At 34.2% G+C, this 12,877-nt stretch overlaps 1 protein-coding gene across 2 annotated transcripts in view; it reads right to left on the bottom strand.

The window, feature by feature from the left end:
- The window catches only part of CEP290 (centrosomal protein 290), an 89,041-nt gene that overhangs the window by 23,732 nt on the left and 52,432 nt on the right, over window positions 1–12,877 (bottom strand). For both annotated transcript variants that reach the window (XM_043447537.1, XM_043447538.1), the window contains 10 exons: window positions 12,417–12,551; window positions 10,293–10,559; window positions 9,620–9,727; window positions 8,776–8,975; window positions 6,026–6,239; window positions 4,676–4,813; window positions 2,924–3,145; window positions 2,488–2,610; window positions 1,712–1,857; window positions 1,235–1,390 (listed from right to left, as the gene is read on the bottom strand). In XM_043447537.1, the coding sequence (XP_043303472.1) occupies window positions 1,235–1,390; window positions 1,712–1,857; window positions 2,488–2,610; window positions 2,924–3,145; window positions 4,676–4,813; window positions 6,026–6,239; window positions 8,776–8,975; window positions 9,620–9,727; window positions 10,293–10,559; window positions 12,417–12,551 (1,709 nt within the window). The remainder of the gene's footprint in view (window positions 1–1,234; window positions 1,391–1,711; window positions 1,858–2,487; window positions 2,611–2,923; window positions 3,146–4,675; window positions 4,814–6,025; window positions 6,240–8,775; window positions 8,976–9,619; window positions 9,728–10,292; window positions 10,560–12,416; window positions 12,552–12,877) is intronic.

The following is a 12,877-nucleotide window of genomic DNA, read 5'->3' as shown; positions in this document are numbered from 1 at the left end:
TGTTCTCCATGTGTAAAGTCTTCTCTAGTGCTGTTGGAAGAGGGTGTTTGCTAATGACCAGTGTGTTCTCTTGGCAAACCTCTGTTAGTCTTTGTCCTGATTCATTTTGTACTCCAAGGCCAAACTTGCCTGTCACTCCAGGTATCTCTTGACTTCCTAATTTTGCATTCCAGTCCCCTATGATGAAAAGGACATCTTTTTTGGGTGTTAGTTCTAGAAGGTCTTGTAGGTCTTCATAGAAACGGCCAACTTCAACTTCTTCAGCATTACTGGTTAGGGCACACACTTGGATTACTGTGATATTGAATGGTTTGCCTTGGAAACGAACAGAGATCATTCTGTCATTTTTGAGACTGCATCTAAGTACTGCATTTTGACCTCTTTTGTTGACTATGATGGCTACTTCATTTCTTCTAGGGTATTCTTGCTCATAGTAGTAGATATGTTGGTCATCTGAGTTAAATTTGTCCATTCCAGTCCATTTTAGTTCCCTGATTCCTAAAATGTCGATGTTCCCCCTTTGTGTCTCCTATCTGACCACTTCTAATTTACCCTGATTCATGGACCCAACATTCCAGGTTCCTATGCAGTATTGTTTCTTACAGCATCAGACTTCCATCACCAGTCGCATCCACAACTGGGCGTTGCTTTTGCTTTGACGCTGTCCCTTCATTCTTTCTGGAGTTATTTCTCCACTCTTCTCCAGTAGCATGTGGGCACCTACCGACCTGGGCAGTTCATCTTTCAGTGTCCTATTGTTTTGCCTTCTCACACTGTTCATGGGGTTCTCAAGGCAAGAATACTGAAATGGTTTGCCCTTCCCTTCTCCAGTGGAGCACGTTTTGCCAGAGCTCTTCACCATGACCCGTTTGTCTTGGGTGGCGCTACACGGTATGACTCATAGTTTCACTGAGTTAGACGAGTTTGTGGTCCAGGTAATCGGTGTGATTAGTTTTCTGGGACTGTGGTGTTCATTCTGTCTGCCCTCTGAGGGACAAGGATAAGGGGCTTCTGGAAGCCTCCTGATGCGAGAGACTGACTGAGGGGGAAACTGGGTCCTGTTCTGATGTGCAGGGCCATGCTTAGTAATTTCTGACCAAGAGTTACTGCAGTCTCTTCAAGCAGACTAGTAAATTCCTAAAGGAATTGTCTTGAACTTCCTGTGTTACCCAGTACCTTTTATGGTATATGTATGGTTTATTATATGCTTCTGCATGTCAGTGTATTAGCTTACCTCATATATGATATGTCATTTTCTAAGTCAAGATTTCTCTTTTTCAATTCTTCTAACTCTTTTTCTGACTCCAATGCTCGCGCTGCCATAACCTGATCAACAGTCAGGCCAGTTGTTTTCAGTTTCCTTTGCAGGGTAAGTTTCTCTTTATCAGCTCTGTGGGATTTAATACAGAATCATGAAAACGTACCATTCACTGTTTGGTTTGTTCAATTTATTAAATTGCAGCCTCCTTATTATAAGACATATATGCAAAAACCAGATTATTCGCTATTTGCTATGAGCTAACTTAAAGAAATTCCACTTAGAAATTGTTAAAATATATTTAGCACATATTTTAAAGAAAATAAAAACTGAAATATAGATAATAAATGATAATGCTAGAGAATTTCTCATTTTAGCAAGTACACAAAAACTATGTAACTTTCAGGTAAATGAAAAAGTGTACATAATTAAATTGTTTTACATTAAACTCACTTGGCAAAAAGATCCTTCAAAGTAGTCAATTGCTTTGTTAGAATATAGACTTCCCCCTCTTTCTCTTTTAACTTGTTTCGAATTCCCTCTATTTTGGTTTGCCATTTTTTACCTTCTTCCCACCTAATTACTTCTTCTCTGGCACTCTGTAAGTAATAACAAATTATTTACAACAAGTTTAATTATATGGATTTTGGCCAATTTGAGTTCTTCTTTAGATTATTTCTATTAGTTATTTTTTACTACAAAATAGTTTACTAGTTAACTTGTAAGAAAATTTCAAGCTATTTTTCATACTACAGAATCAATTTATGAGTGGTTTGGTTATTGATTATTACTGTAAACACTGAATATATCTAAGTCCCTCCGTTTACTCTGAAATAATAATAATCCAGTCCACTGAAGGATTAAATAGAACACATCTGGGTCAAGAAGGAAGGATAAACATGCCCAGATTTCTTTCCTAAAGGTCTGTACAAACCAATCTATATAAACAATTACACTGAGAAAAGTGATAAATATAGCTGAATACATATAAAAGGATTTTGGATACTGTAATGTCAGAAAGAAGAGTAATTTCTGACTAAGAGTTACTGGTGTCTCTTCAAGTAGACTAGTAAATTCCTAAAAGACAGACATTTGTCTTGAATGTCCCTATGTTACCCAGTACCACGTATGGTATATGTATCAGATCCACAGATCAACAAATTATCTAGTCTTTAACTACATATTTAACTATCACTACCTTAAACATATCAGTACATCTCTTCACATACCTTTTCTTTCATAGGTTTCATTTCTGCTTCATCCACCTTTCTTTCCAGTTGACTTTCTAGCTTTTTAATTTTCTTTTGGAGTTCTTCAATTAAACTTTGTTTGTTATCCATCAGAGGTTTGCCCTAAAAAACAAGATGTAGTTTTACATGATAAATATTCCAACTGTAGAAACTTTGAGACTACAACTAACCATATGTTCTAAATGACACTGTTGATATTTAAGCATAACATGGTAACTACTTCTATATTTTAAAAAGATATCTACTTTAAAACTACAACTATAATAGAGGTCACTGAAGGAATTAGCAGCTACAGTAATCAAAGTGATCTGAAAGCTAGTTTTAGCAAATATTATAGATAAAATGAAAAAGTGGAAATAAACTACTACCTGTATATTGTAAATCAAAACATTATCACAATTAAATGTAAGATTACCTGTAATCCACTGGTTAATCTTTTAATTTGCCTCTTCAGTTCATTATTCTCTTGATCAACTCCATCTTTCTCTCTAAGCATTTTACTATAGGCTTTTTGTTTATTTTGCAGTTCATTGGTTAAGTCATTTAAATTATCAGTTAGTGAGTTTTCTCTGTTTTTACTTGTTTTAAGAGCTTCTTTAAGTTTTAAAATATTTTCACTTAAATCTTCAATTTGTGACTAATACAAGACAAAGAAAGGTGTAAATCATAAATCTTCAGCAAATATCAGTGATAAAAGCAATAATAATAAAGTACACCACTAATACTTACTAATAAGAAAGTTTCAATCTAAATTTTTAAGTACACACATGCAAAAAAACCCACCACAAACTACATAAATTCTTCTATCTTCATTTCAAACGAACTAAGTCTACTTTCAGGGAAAAAACAAAACATGAAAAACCAGTCTAAAGCAATTCATCTTCAGCAAACTCCTAGAGCCAAAACTTCATCAACTAAGCAAATGTTTCATTTTGGCTGAATTAATTTATTAGAAAAATAAGTAAATATCACTGTATAAAGCACTTTTTAAAAACACTGTGAAGCCTCAGAACAGCATAAAACAAAAGTCTTTTAGTAGTTTGTAATCTATTTTGTAAAGACAAGACATAAAAGGGCAGCTCACAGTACTAGACGGTATACATAAGCCACTAGAAAGGAGTTCCAAGCTGTCCTAGGTAGCAACATTGATGGGAATATTGGTCCTTAATATATGTTTTGTTGAATACATTATTACAGGCCCAAAGGGATTACCTATAGCCCTAATAGGAAATTAGTAGTATTATTACAGTTACACAAAATACAAACTCCCTTGGAAAAGTCAAAAATGGTTTCAAGAAAAATTACTGGAAGTATTTGAGGAATTCAGAGCAGAAATTTCAGACAAAGAGAATTTTTGTACATTTCAGCAGACAAAGAGAAAGGCACTGATCATCACAGGACTATACCTATTTACATATTTATGACTTACTGGATTTTTACTGTCAACTATGTTAATAATCTCAATAGGTCCAACAGGAGATTTTAAAAATCTGAGTAAAATCCAGTCCTTACATGGTTTAATGGTGATAAAGGGTATATATAAATTAAGCAAAAGTAAATAAAAATTACAAACAAAACATATAAAAACTAGATTTTTCATTTTATTCAAACTATATGAAACTTTATGTAAAGAAATTTAAAAATCACAATTAAATGTACACATTTTAGAAAACAAAATTTCATACAGTAATAAACCTAATAACTGGGTAAGAAAATAATACACTGTCAAAAATTAAGAAATAATTTTAAAAAGAAAAGGCTTTAATGTTAGGCAGCCGTATAGATTAAATGTGGACTACATGATTTCCATAATCTATTTCAGGGGCTAAAAAAGGAAAGCCAACTAAGTCATATTATGAACTCAGCAAAAACTAATCTCACTCATCAATACAGAATTAAAAAGGCCTAAGAAAAATGTTTCTTAAATTTAATTCTGTTAAGAGGACTATCTTATAAAGGACTACCCTTTACTAACCTTCAAGACAATATTCAGTGAATATGATAAAGATGTTTAGTGTTCAAAACTGTGAGTATTTGTACATCTATCCCACCAATTATTTATTAGAATAAATTCCTCATTATCAGAATTATTATATATCTAGGTGAATTTTCTTCCAACAGGAATTGGTGGGAATTCTGTTACATGAATGCACATGTTGACGTTCACCTTTAGCTCTTTAGTTTGTCGATCCACAATCTGTTGGACATTGAGATTTGCCTCTTTCTGAGAAGTCACAGAGATAATACGTTCTTCAGCTGCTGCGGTCATGTCTGCCCGAAGTTCCAACAGTGCCCGACTAAGTGCCTAAAAGTTCCAAAACACATAATTTTTAAAAAATGACACTTTATATGAGAAACATGTAATATAAAATATACATAAGATTCACTACTTTACACTATCCTCTTATAATATCATGAGTTTAATCAGTGTTCACAAACAACCCAACTGTTTCAAATGGATTTCCATTAGTAAGTGAACTCAATTCTTCCCAAATTGAGTGTGAGAATTCAAAATCTTGATAATGATAATTGTGGAAATCTAGCATTAAATCAAACAACCTGCATTATACATGTTTTATACCTGCATTATACAACCTGCATGTTTTATTCTCAAAATTCTATGCTGAAATATTTATTTAAATTACTCACTCAATATATGCTTCCATGTGAAATTAATTGAATTTAAGAAGACAAAGTTACAAGATTGCTGCTGCTGCTAAGATTAGAAAAGACTTAAAATTTGCCAATAAATTTCATGAGCTAGCACAGAAAAACAGTAGCACCTTCTAAAACAGTTAATTATATACAAAATCTGAGATATATGGAAAACAAACCAATCTGTTAATCCACTGACCAACTCCTTTTCACAGCACTAACTCTGAGGTCTCCTTCTTTAATCTTTCCTCCTCTTATCCTATCTCCCTCTTAACCCCCAGAATTGTTTAAAATTTTTCAATTATTTAAATTGTTCAAAATGGCCTCAGTTTAAAAAAGAAAAGAAAAAAAAAAAGGCCTCAGTAACAGAGCATCCTAACAGAAAAGGAGAGAAAATATTTTCAAGAAGACTTCTCTTTATTTCCTATAGCTAGCCCGCAAATCAGACTGATAACACAGAGAGAGAAGTTGGACGATGTGTAGATGTGTTAGTCGCTCAGTCGTGTCCGACTCTGTGACCCTATGGGCTGCAGCCACCAGGCTCCTCTGCCCATGGAATTCTCCAAGGAGTGAGTAGCCATTTCTTTCTTCAGGGATCTTCCCAATCCAGGGATCGAACCCAGGTCTCCCGCATTGAAGACAGATTCTTTACTGTCTGAGCCACCAGGAAAGCCCAAGTTGGACTATATTTGAACTTAAAAACACCACCAATTTATAGGGCTTTCTAAAAGAATTATCTTGAAAGACCCAACCTTGCTTAACAGCTTAAGATAATGCATGCTATCATCTTTTACAAATCTTCGCTAAAAGCATTCTACTACAAGTTTTTCTGAAATCTTGGTAACTTTCTATTGTTACTTACTTTTTGTTGTTTCTCTTTCAAGGCTAACTGGCTCTTTAACCTTTCTACTAGATTTCTCATTGTAGTTGTTGGAGCTCTTGAATTTGCTTCTTTTTGAGTCTGAAGTTCAGATTTTAAACTTTGTGACTCCTTTTGTGATTGCACCAGAAGACACCTCAAATTCTCTACTTCTGTTTTTATTTTTTTCACTTCATCTGCATGATTTTCTTGGAGCCTAATATACAGCAAACACATGTATTTAGTAGAGTGGTTGCTGCAATTAACAGTTTGATTGATACAAATTTTAAAGAACAAATGTTTGGTCCTCAGTATCCTTAAAAATCTAAGTCTCAATCCAAATCCTGAAAGATGAACAATTCGTTACTCCATTTAACTACTATTTAACTTAACATAAAATAGACTTTCTTTCAGTTTCTGCCTACTGTTTTTGCAACAACTGCATCGGTAATTTGTGGCTCTAGATGAAATAATATAGAGAATGAACAAAATAACACTTTAAATATTATGGTTCCTGCAAGATGCAACTGCTTCCTTTATATAAGGGTTTCTCAACCATGGCACTATTGACATTTTTGCTGGATAATTCTTCTTTGGGGGTGGGGGTTACTGTCTATGCATTTTAAAACATTTAGCAGTATTCCTTTCTTCTACCCACGAGATGCAAGTAGTACCTTCTAGTCATTCATCAAATATGTCTACATCAAATGTCCCTGAGGGGAGAGGAGAGCAAAATCACTTCTGCTTGAGAACCACTGCCCTATAGTGACATTTACAAAGACAAAAGATAAACTTTCACAGAAACCGTCCATGTGTACTCTTAATTTGTATATGGTTTTAAAGTCACTAGCATTGTATCTAAAACTCTGTAGCTGTATACTATTTGGAAGTAGACACTATAGTAGTAACCAAAGACTTTTTATAACTGAAGTGATTATGCACGCATGCATGTACAAAAACATAGTTAATTCAATTAATCCTACTGTTCATTCAACATTAGTCTTATAAATGGAATTACATCATTACATCCAGTTCACTGTATTTATATAGATATTACATTAATAAGGCCATCAATATGGAGATTCAAATTATTAAACTTTGTTCAATGAGAAAAAGGTATGTTAAACTATCAACAGGTACAGTATTAAACAATCTGAGACTTCTTTCTTACAGCAAAAACTTAAGTCAATTTAAATAATCATCAAACTATAAAAATATAAGGTTTCACTAAAGAAATCACACAGAACTATAATTGTCTAAGAAGTATTAAAATATGCATGCATACCGTTGTGCACACAGAGAATAAAAGTATTAGCTTTAGGCTAAAATGACAAAGGTACAAGACAACAACTTCAAGTGTTTCAGGTGGCAAAATATTAAATATACAAGGTAATATCAAAAGTTGATTATTTGCAACATCCAAGAATCAGATTCAGAAATGAAAGAACTGTTATGCTCTAAAATATGACAGAAACTTTATATATCAAAAACAGCACCTCATGTATAAAGTTTAACAGAAAGAGGAAATACAGATTGAAAATATACCACATGCTACTTTAATTCTCTTTTCTATTAGAGAATAGTTTATTTAAAGTGGCAGCTTCTTAATAAAGCAAAAATAGTGTTAACTTTGTCAGAAGCATATTGGATAAATGAATAAAAAATCAAAGGTTCTAATAAGGACCTCAGAGATGGAATAGAATTGTAAGTCAAGTAGTTTACTTTCTCATTTTTTTTTTCAGATAAGAAACTGAGCACCAGAGATAGTTCTACAGTGATTACAAAACACCTAAATATAAACCTATCTTATTTTATTTTATTTGTTTATTTATTGATTTATGGCTGCGCTGGGCCCTTGTTGCTGCATACAGGCTTTCGGCGAGTAGGCGGGGTACTCTCTGGCTGCAGTGTGGGCATTTCACTGAGGTGTGGTGGAACATGGGCTCAAGAGCATGCAGGGTTCAGCAGTTGCAGCCCCTGGGCTCAACAGCTGAGGCTGGCCGGCTCCAGGGCGCAGGCTCGGCAGTTGTGGTGCATGCGCATTGTTGCCATGCTGCATGTGCAATATTCCCGAACCAGGGACTGAATCCTGGTCCCCTGCATTGGCAGCTGGATTCTTAACCACTGCATCACCAGGGAACTCCTATACCTATTTTAGTTTTAAAATACATATTCTGATAAATGACTGGACAATGTTTAGAATTTCTAATATAGAGAATGCTGTGAGCCCTCTACTGTTTATGTAGTTAATGAAAAAGATTAATATTTCATTCAACAAATATTTGAGCCTTAAATGTATGCCACAAACTGTTACAGGTATATAAATAAAAGTTTTGTATTTATGTTACTTTACAATTTTCAAACTACTTCCATATATAGCATCATTTGGCCTTCATATAACCACCTTGAAAGAGCCAGAGTAAGTATTGTCATTTTCCTTTACAGATAATAAAAAGGAAATTTTCAAAGGTTAAAGATGAGATTCTACACAAGAATCTTTTCAGTCAGACTGACTAGATTCAAATCATGGCTTTCCCATCTTCTCCTAGGCATGTTACTGAGGCTTTCTGTAGCTTAGCTTCCTATCTGCAAAATGGAATGACTTTCCCATATCATCAGTAGCACTGAGGATAAAATGAGATAGTATAGTCAATATTTTTAAACCAGTGCATGATATAACAAATGCTTACACTTATATTTATTATATCATTATTCCCATTTTCCTATATTTACAATATATTTCTAAGACTTACCGTAATTTCACATTCTCAAACTCTTTGATTTTTAATTCAGTGATTTCTTTTTGTCTCTCTAAATCTTGAGATACTTGTTTTAGTTTGATCACAAGTGAGGAGAGAGAGTCATCTTGCTCTGCTACTGTCTGTTCCATCTCAGCCAAACGAATAAAATGCTTGTTGGTAGGAACTGGAGTGGGAGACTGTTTTATCAAATCCTATGAAATATCATTATATTAGCCATGAGCAGGTACAATGCAATGTCATACTTATCTCATAATTTTAACTTGGTTCCTTAAATGATCAAAACAATATCAAATCTAAAATGTAATGAAGGCAATGAAGGCTTAGAGAAGACAGGAAATAGAGATCTTATTCTTTGTATTCCCAGCATCTGGCAAAGTACCTACATGTAGGGAAGGATCAATAAATAAATGTTGATTGAATTAATGAGTTAAAGTTTGAGGAAGCTAAGGTTTGCATGTTAGGAGAAGAAAGACAGGTCATTTTGCACATACAGAATACAATGATCAAGAGGCAAGAATAAACTGAATTCAGAACATAGAAAGCAGTTAGATACAGGTAAACTAATAATGTGCAGATTTGAAAAGAAAGACAGAGGTCAGAGGAAGAAATACAAACATGATTTTCTAGGCAGCAGTAAGCTATAACAAATGTAGGTCTAGGGAAAAAAACAATCAGAGCTGTGTTCTCAGATTATTCTGGCAAAAAGAATGAAAAAGTAGGATGGCTACCAATCCCCTCTCCCCCAAAACAGAACTAAATTTTCAACTGTATGGTCTGAAAAATCAATAAAGAATAGAACAAAGTTTCTAGACTCTTACCCAACCTGTAATCTTACCCAAGCTGTTTCTTTGAATTTACTGAGTGAACTATCAGCCTGAAGTTCTAATTTACGATGAAGAATATGAAGTTCTTCTTCATGTTTCTTAACAATTTCTCTTTGCTCCTGTTTTATAACAAATTAAAACCATAGCTTACATTGTGATTCATAAATTTACATTGTAAAAGTCTTAAATATTTTATCTTTAATATACTAAAATCCTTATGAGAGGGAAGGAACAACATGTGCATACATTTCCCTAGCACATGTTCAACTTGACAAGCCTAGCCTTAGAGTATAATTTATTCTTAATATTAGAATAATATGTATTCATTATCTTTTAACTTGTTTTAGCAAATTTTTAAATTTTAGATTTTACCCCTTAAAGTTCCAGCAAATTTGATTTCCACTGATAGCAGTGTGATGGATTTCTTTCTAACTTACTGCCTCAATCTTTACCTATTAACTTGAAATCACAGTTTCACCATGAACGCCATTACTGGTTTACTCAGTCAATAACACAAACTGCCAGTTTTACTGACAGATCTGTAATCCAATCACGTGAAAGTAACAATACCTGAATAGAATCATTTGAAAATAAGAAATGAAACACCACTTCAGGGCAGAATAGTATTTGGCATTTGTCTAAAAAACACCATAAGAAATAAGACAGCATAACATAGTAAAATACCTCTCTGGCTTTTTCTAGCAGATGCTGATACTTCTTCAACACTTCTTCCTTTTGATTTAACCTTGCTTGCATGTTTGCAATGGTCTGATGAGCAAGTTTCAATGTGTGATGAGATTTGGGTTCCACCTCTTTTCTACAGAACTCAGCTATAAGCTTTTCTTGTTCTGCAGTGGCAGGCAATCGAAGCCTCAGTTCATTGATTACTTTGTCTCTTGATAGAATATTCTCCTCTGCTAACCGTAAAGCAGATTCTTTTTCTCTTAGTTTCTGTAATGATAAATCATTAAAAAAAATGTAATTTTTTTTTAAATGCTTCATCTGGCGGTGGTTTAGTCACTAAGTTGTGTCCAATTCTTCCTACCCCATGGACTGCAGCCTGCCAGGCTCCTCTGTCCATGAGATTCTCTGGGCAAGAATACTGGAGTGGGTCGCCATTTCCTTCTCCAGGGGATCTTCCCGATGCAGGAATCGAACCCAGGTCTCCTGCATTGCAGGCAGATTTTTTACCAACTGAGCTAGAAGGGAAGCCCACTATAGTCAAATGCTACTTTCAGTTCAGTTGAGTCGCTTAGTTGTGTCCGACTCTTTGAGACCCCATGGACTGCAGCACATCAGGCCTCCCTGTCCATCACCAACACTCGGAGTTTACTCAAACTCATGTCAGTTGAGTCGGTGATGCCATCCAACCATCTCATCCTCTGTCGTCCCCTTCTCCTCCTGCCCTCAATCTTTCCTAGCATCATGGTCTTTTCAAATGAGTCAGCTCTTCGCATCAGGTAGCCAAAGTATTGGAGTTTCAGCTTCAACATCAGTCCTTCCAATGAACATTCAGGACTGATATCCTTTAGGGTGGACTGGTTGGATCTCCTTGCAGTCCAAGGGATTCTCAAGAGTCTTAATAAGGTTAAACTGCATTTCTATGTGACAGCAGTTATCTACATGCCTATTTTATTTATAAGATTATTATATAGGTTAGCAACTTCATTGTTATGATGAAGATGAAATTTAGTTACAATACTTTATTTAGACCTTATAGTTTTAGAAATAGGAATGTGTGGTGGTGATAGATCTATAAAGAAAATGTAATAAATCATTTATTTTGATTCATTGACTCATTAGAGCACCAGAAGAGTAACCCATAGAAGTCAACAAAGTACAAAAGTTGGAATTTTGGTGGTCTGAGCCAATGGATTTCCATTATAAAATGTGCAGCTTCTCAAAACAAAACAGAAAATAGTATTTATTTCTCAAATAATTAAAGAATCAAAGAATTAAGCAAATACTCAAAAATCAAATAACTCAGTGGCAATTCACATAAATGAGAAATTTACAATATAGAAGACAATTTAAGTTTCTTTGGTTTATTTAAAAATGCACAATTTAAACAATTGTTTTAAATGTATTTACAGTAATAAGATTTTCATTTTAGTTGACATCTAAATATATTCAGTTTATACTATTTTCTGCATAATTTAATAAAGAAGAGAGATCTGACCATCTATTAACCAAATTTAAGACCTAGATTAAACTAAGAAACAATTTCTAGTTTACCTTCAAGCCTTTTAACCATCCACAAAGAGGAACTGAACTGAAAATTGATCCAGAGTTTAGAACATACGCTTCAAAATAAAATATAAAAATAAAGATGAAAACAATTCTTGATCATTGAGGGTAAGGAAACACATTGCTCATAAAGCTGCAGTCAAATGTTCTTTCATGCTAGCAACTGATGAGTGTGCCCAAAAGGGACAAGTAATGACTAAAAGAAGAGTGATTTCAAATTAGCCATATCTACTGTTCTTTATCGGCAAAAGACAAGACTAAAGAAAAGTAGAGAGTGGAATAAGCAACAGATTCATCATTTTATGCTTCATCCTCATTTAAAAATGTTACTTAGAAAACTCCAGAAGTATATCCAATAATACACTTATCAAAATGTAAGAAGAAGAGGGCAACAGAGGATGAGATGGTTGGATGGCATCACCAATGAAATGGACATGAACTTGAGCAAACTCTAGGACATGGTGAGGGGCCAGGAAGCCTGGCATGCTACAGTCCACGGGGTCACAAAGAGTCAGACTTACCGAATGAACAACAAAAAAATATGCAAATTCTTCTAATTACCTCTTCCAGTGATCTGCAAGTTGCTTGGGTTTCTATGATTATTCTGATATTTTCCTTAATTTTTCTTAGAGCAATCTCGAGTTGATTCGGAATGGGCAAACTAGGGTCTGGCATTGATCCTGTAGCCTCTTCAAACTATTGAGAAATAGAATTTTTTTTAAAAAAGCAGTTGCAACATTGGAAATAACAATATCAATTTTTACAACTATATGACAAGACATGGTTAAACTCCACTTATAGCTGACACATAAAAAGATATCATCAATTAAAATTCCAACTCAGCCATAAAAAGGAACAAAACTGGGTCATTTGTAATGATGTGGATGACCCTACGTCTGTCATACAGAGTGAAGTAAGTCAAAAAGAGAAAAACAAATATCGTATTATAACACATATACATGGAATCTAGAAAAATGGTACCGATGAACCTATTTGCAGGTCAGGAATAAAGACACAGATGT

Source organism: Cervus canadensis, chromosome 25, assembly GCF_019320065.1.
Source record: "Cervus canadensis isolate Bull #8, Minnesota chromosome 25, ASM1932006v1, whole genome shotgun sequence".
NCBI lineage: Eukaryota > Metazoa > Chordata > Mammalia > Artiodactyla > Cervidae > Cervus > Cervus canadensis.
This window is presented reverse-complemented; position numbering and strand designations above follow the sequence as displayed.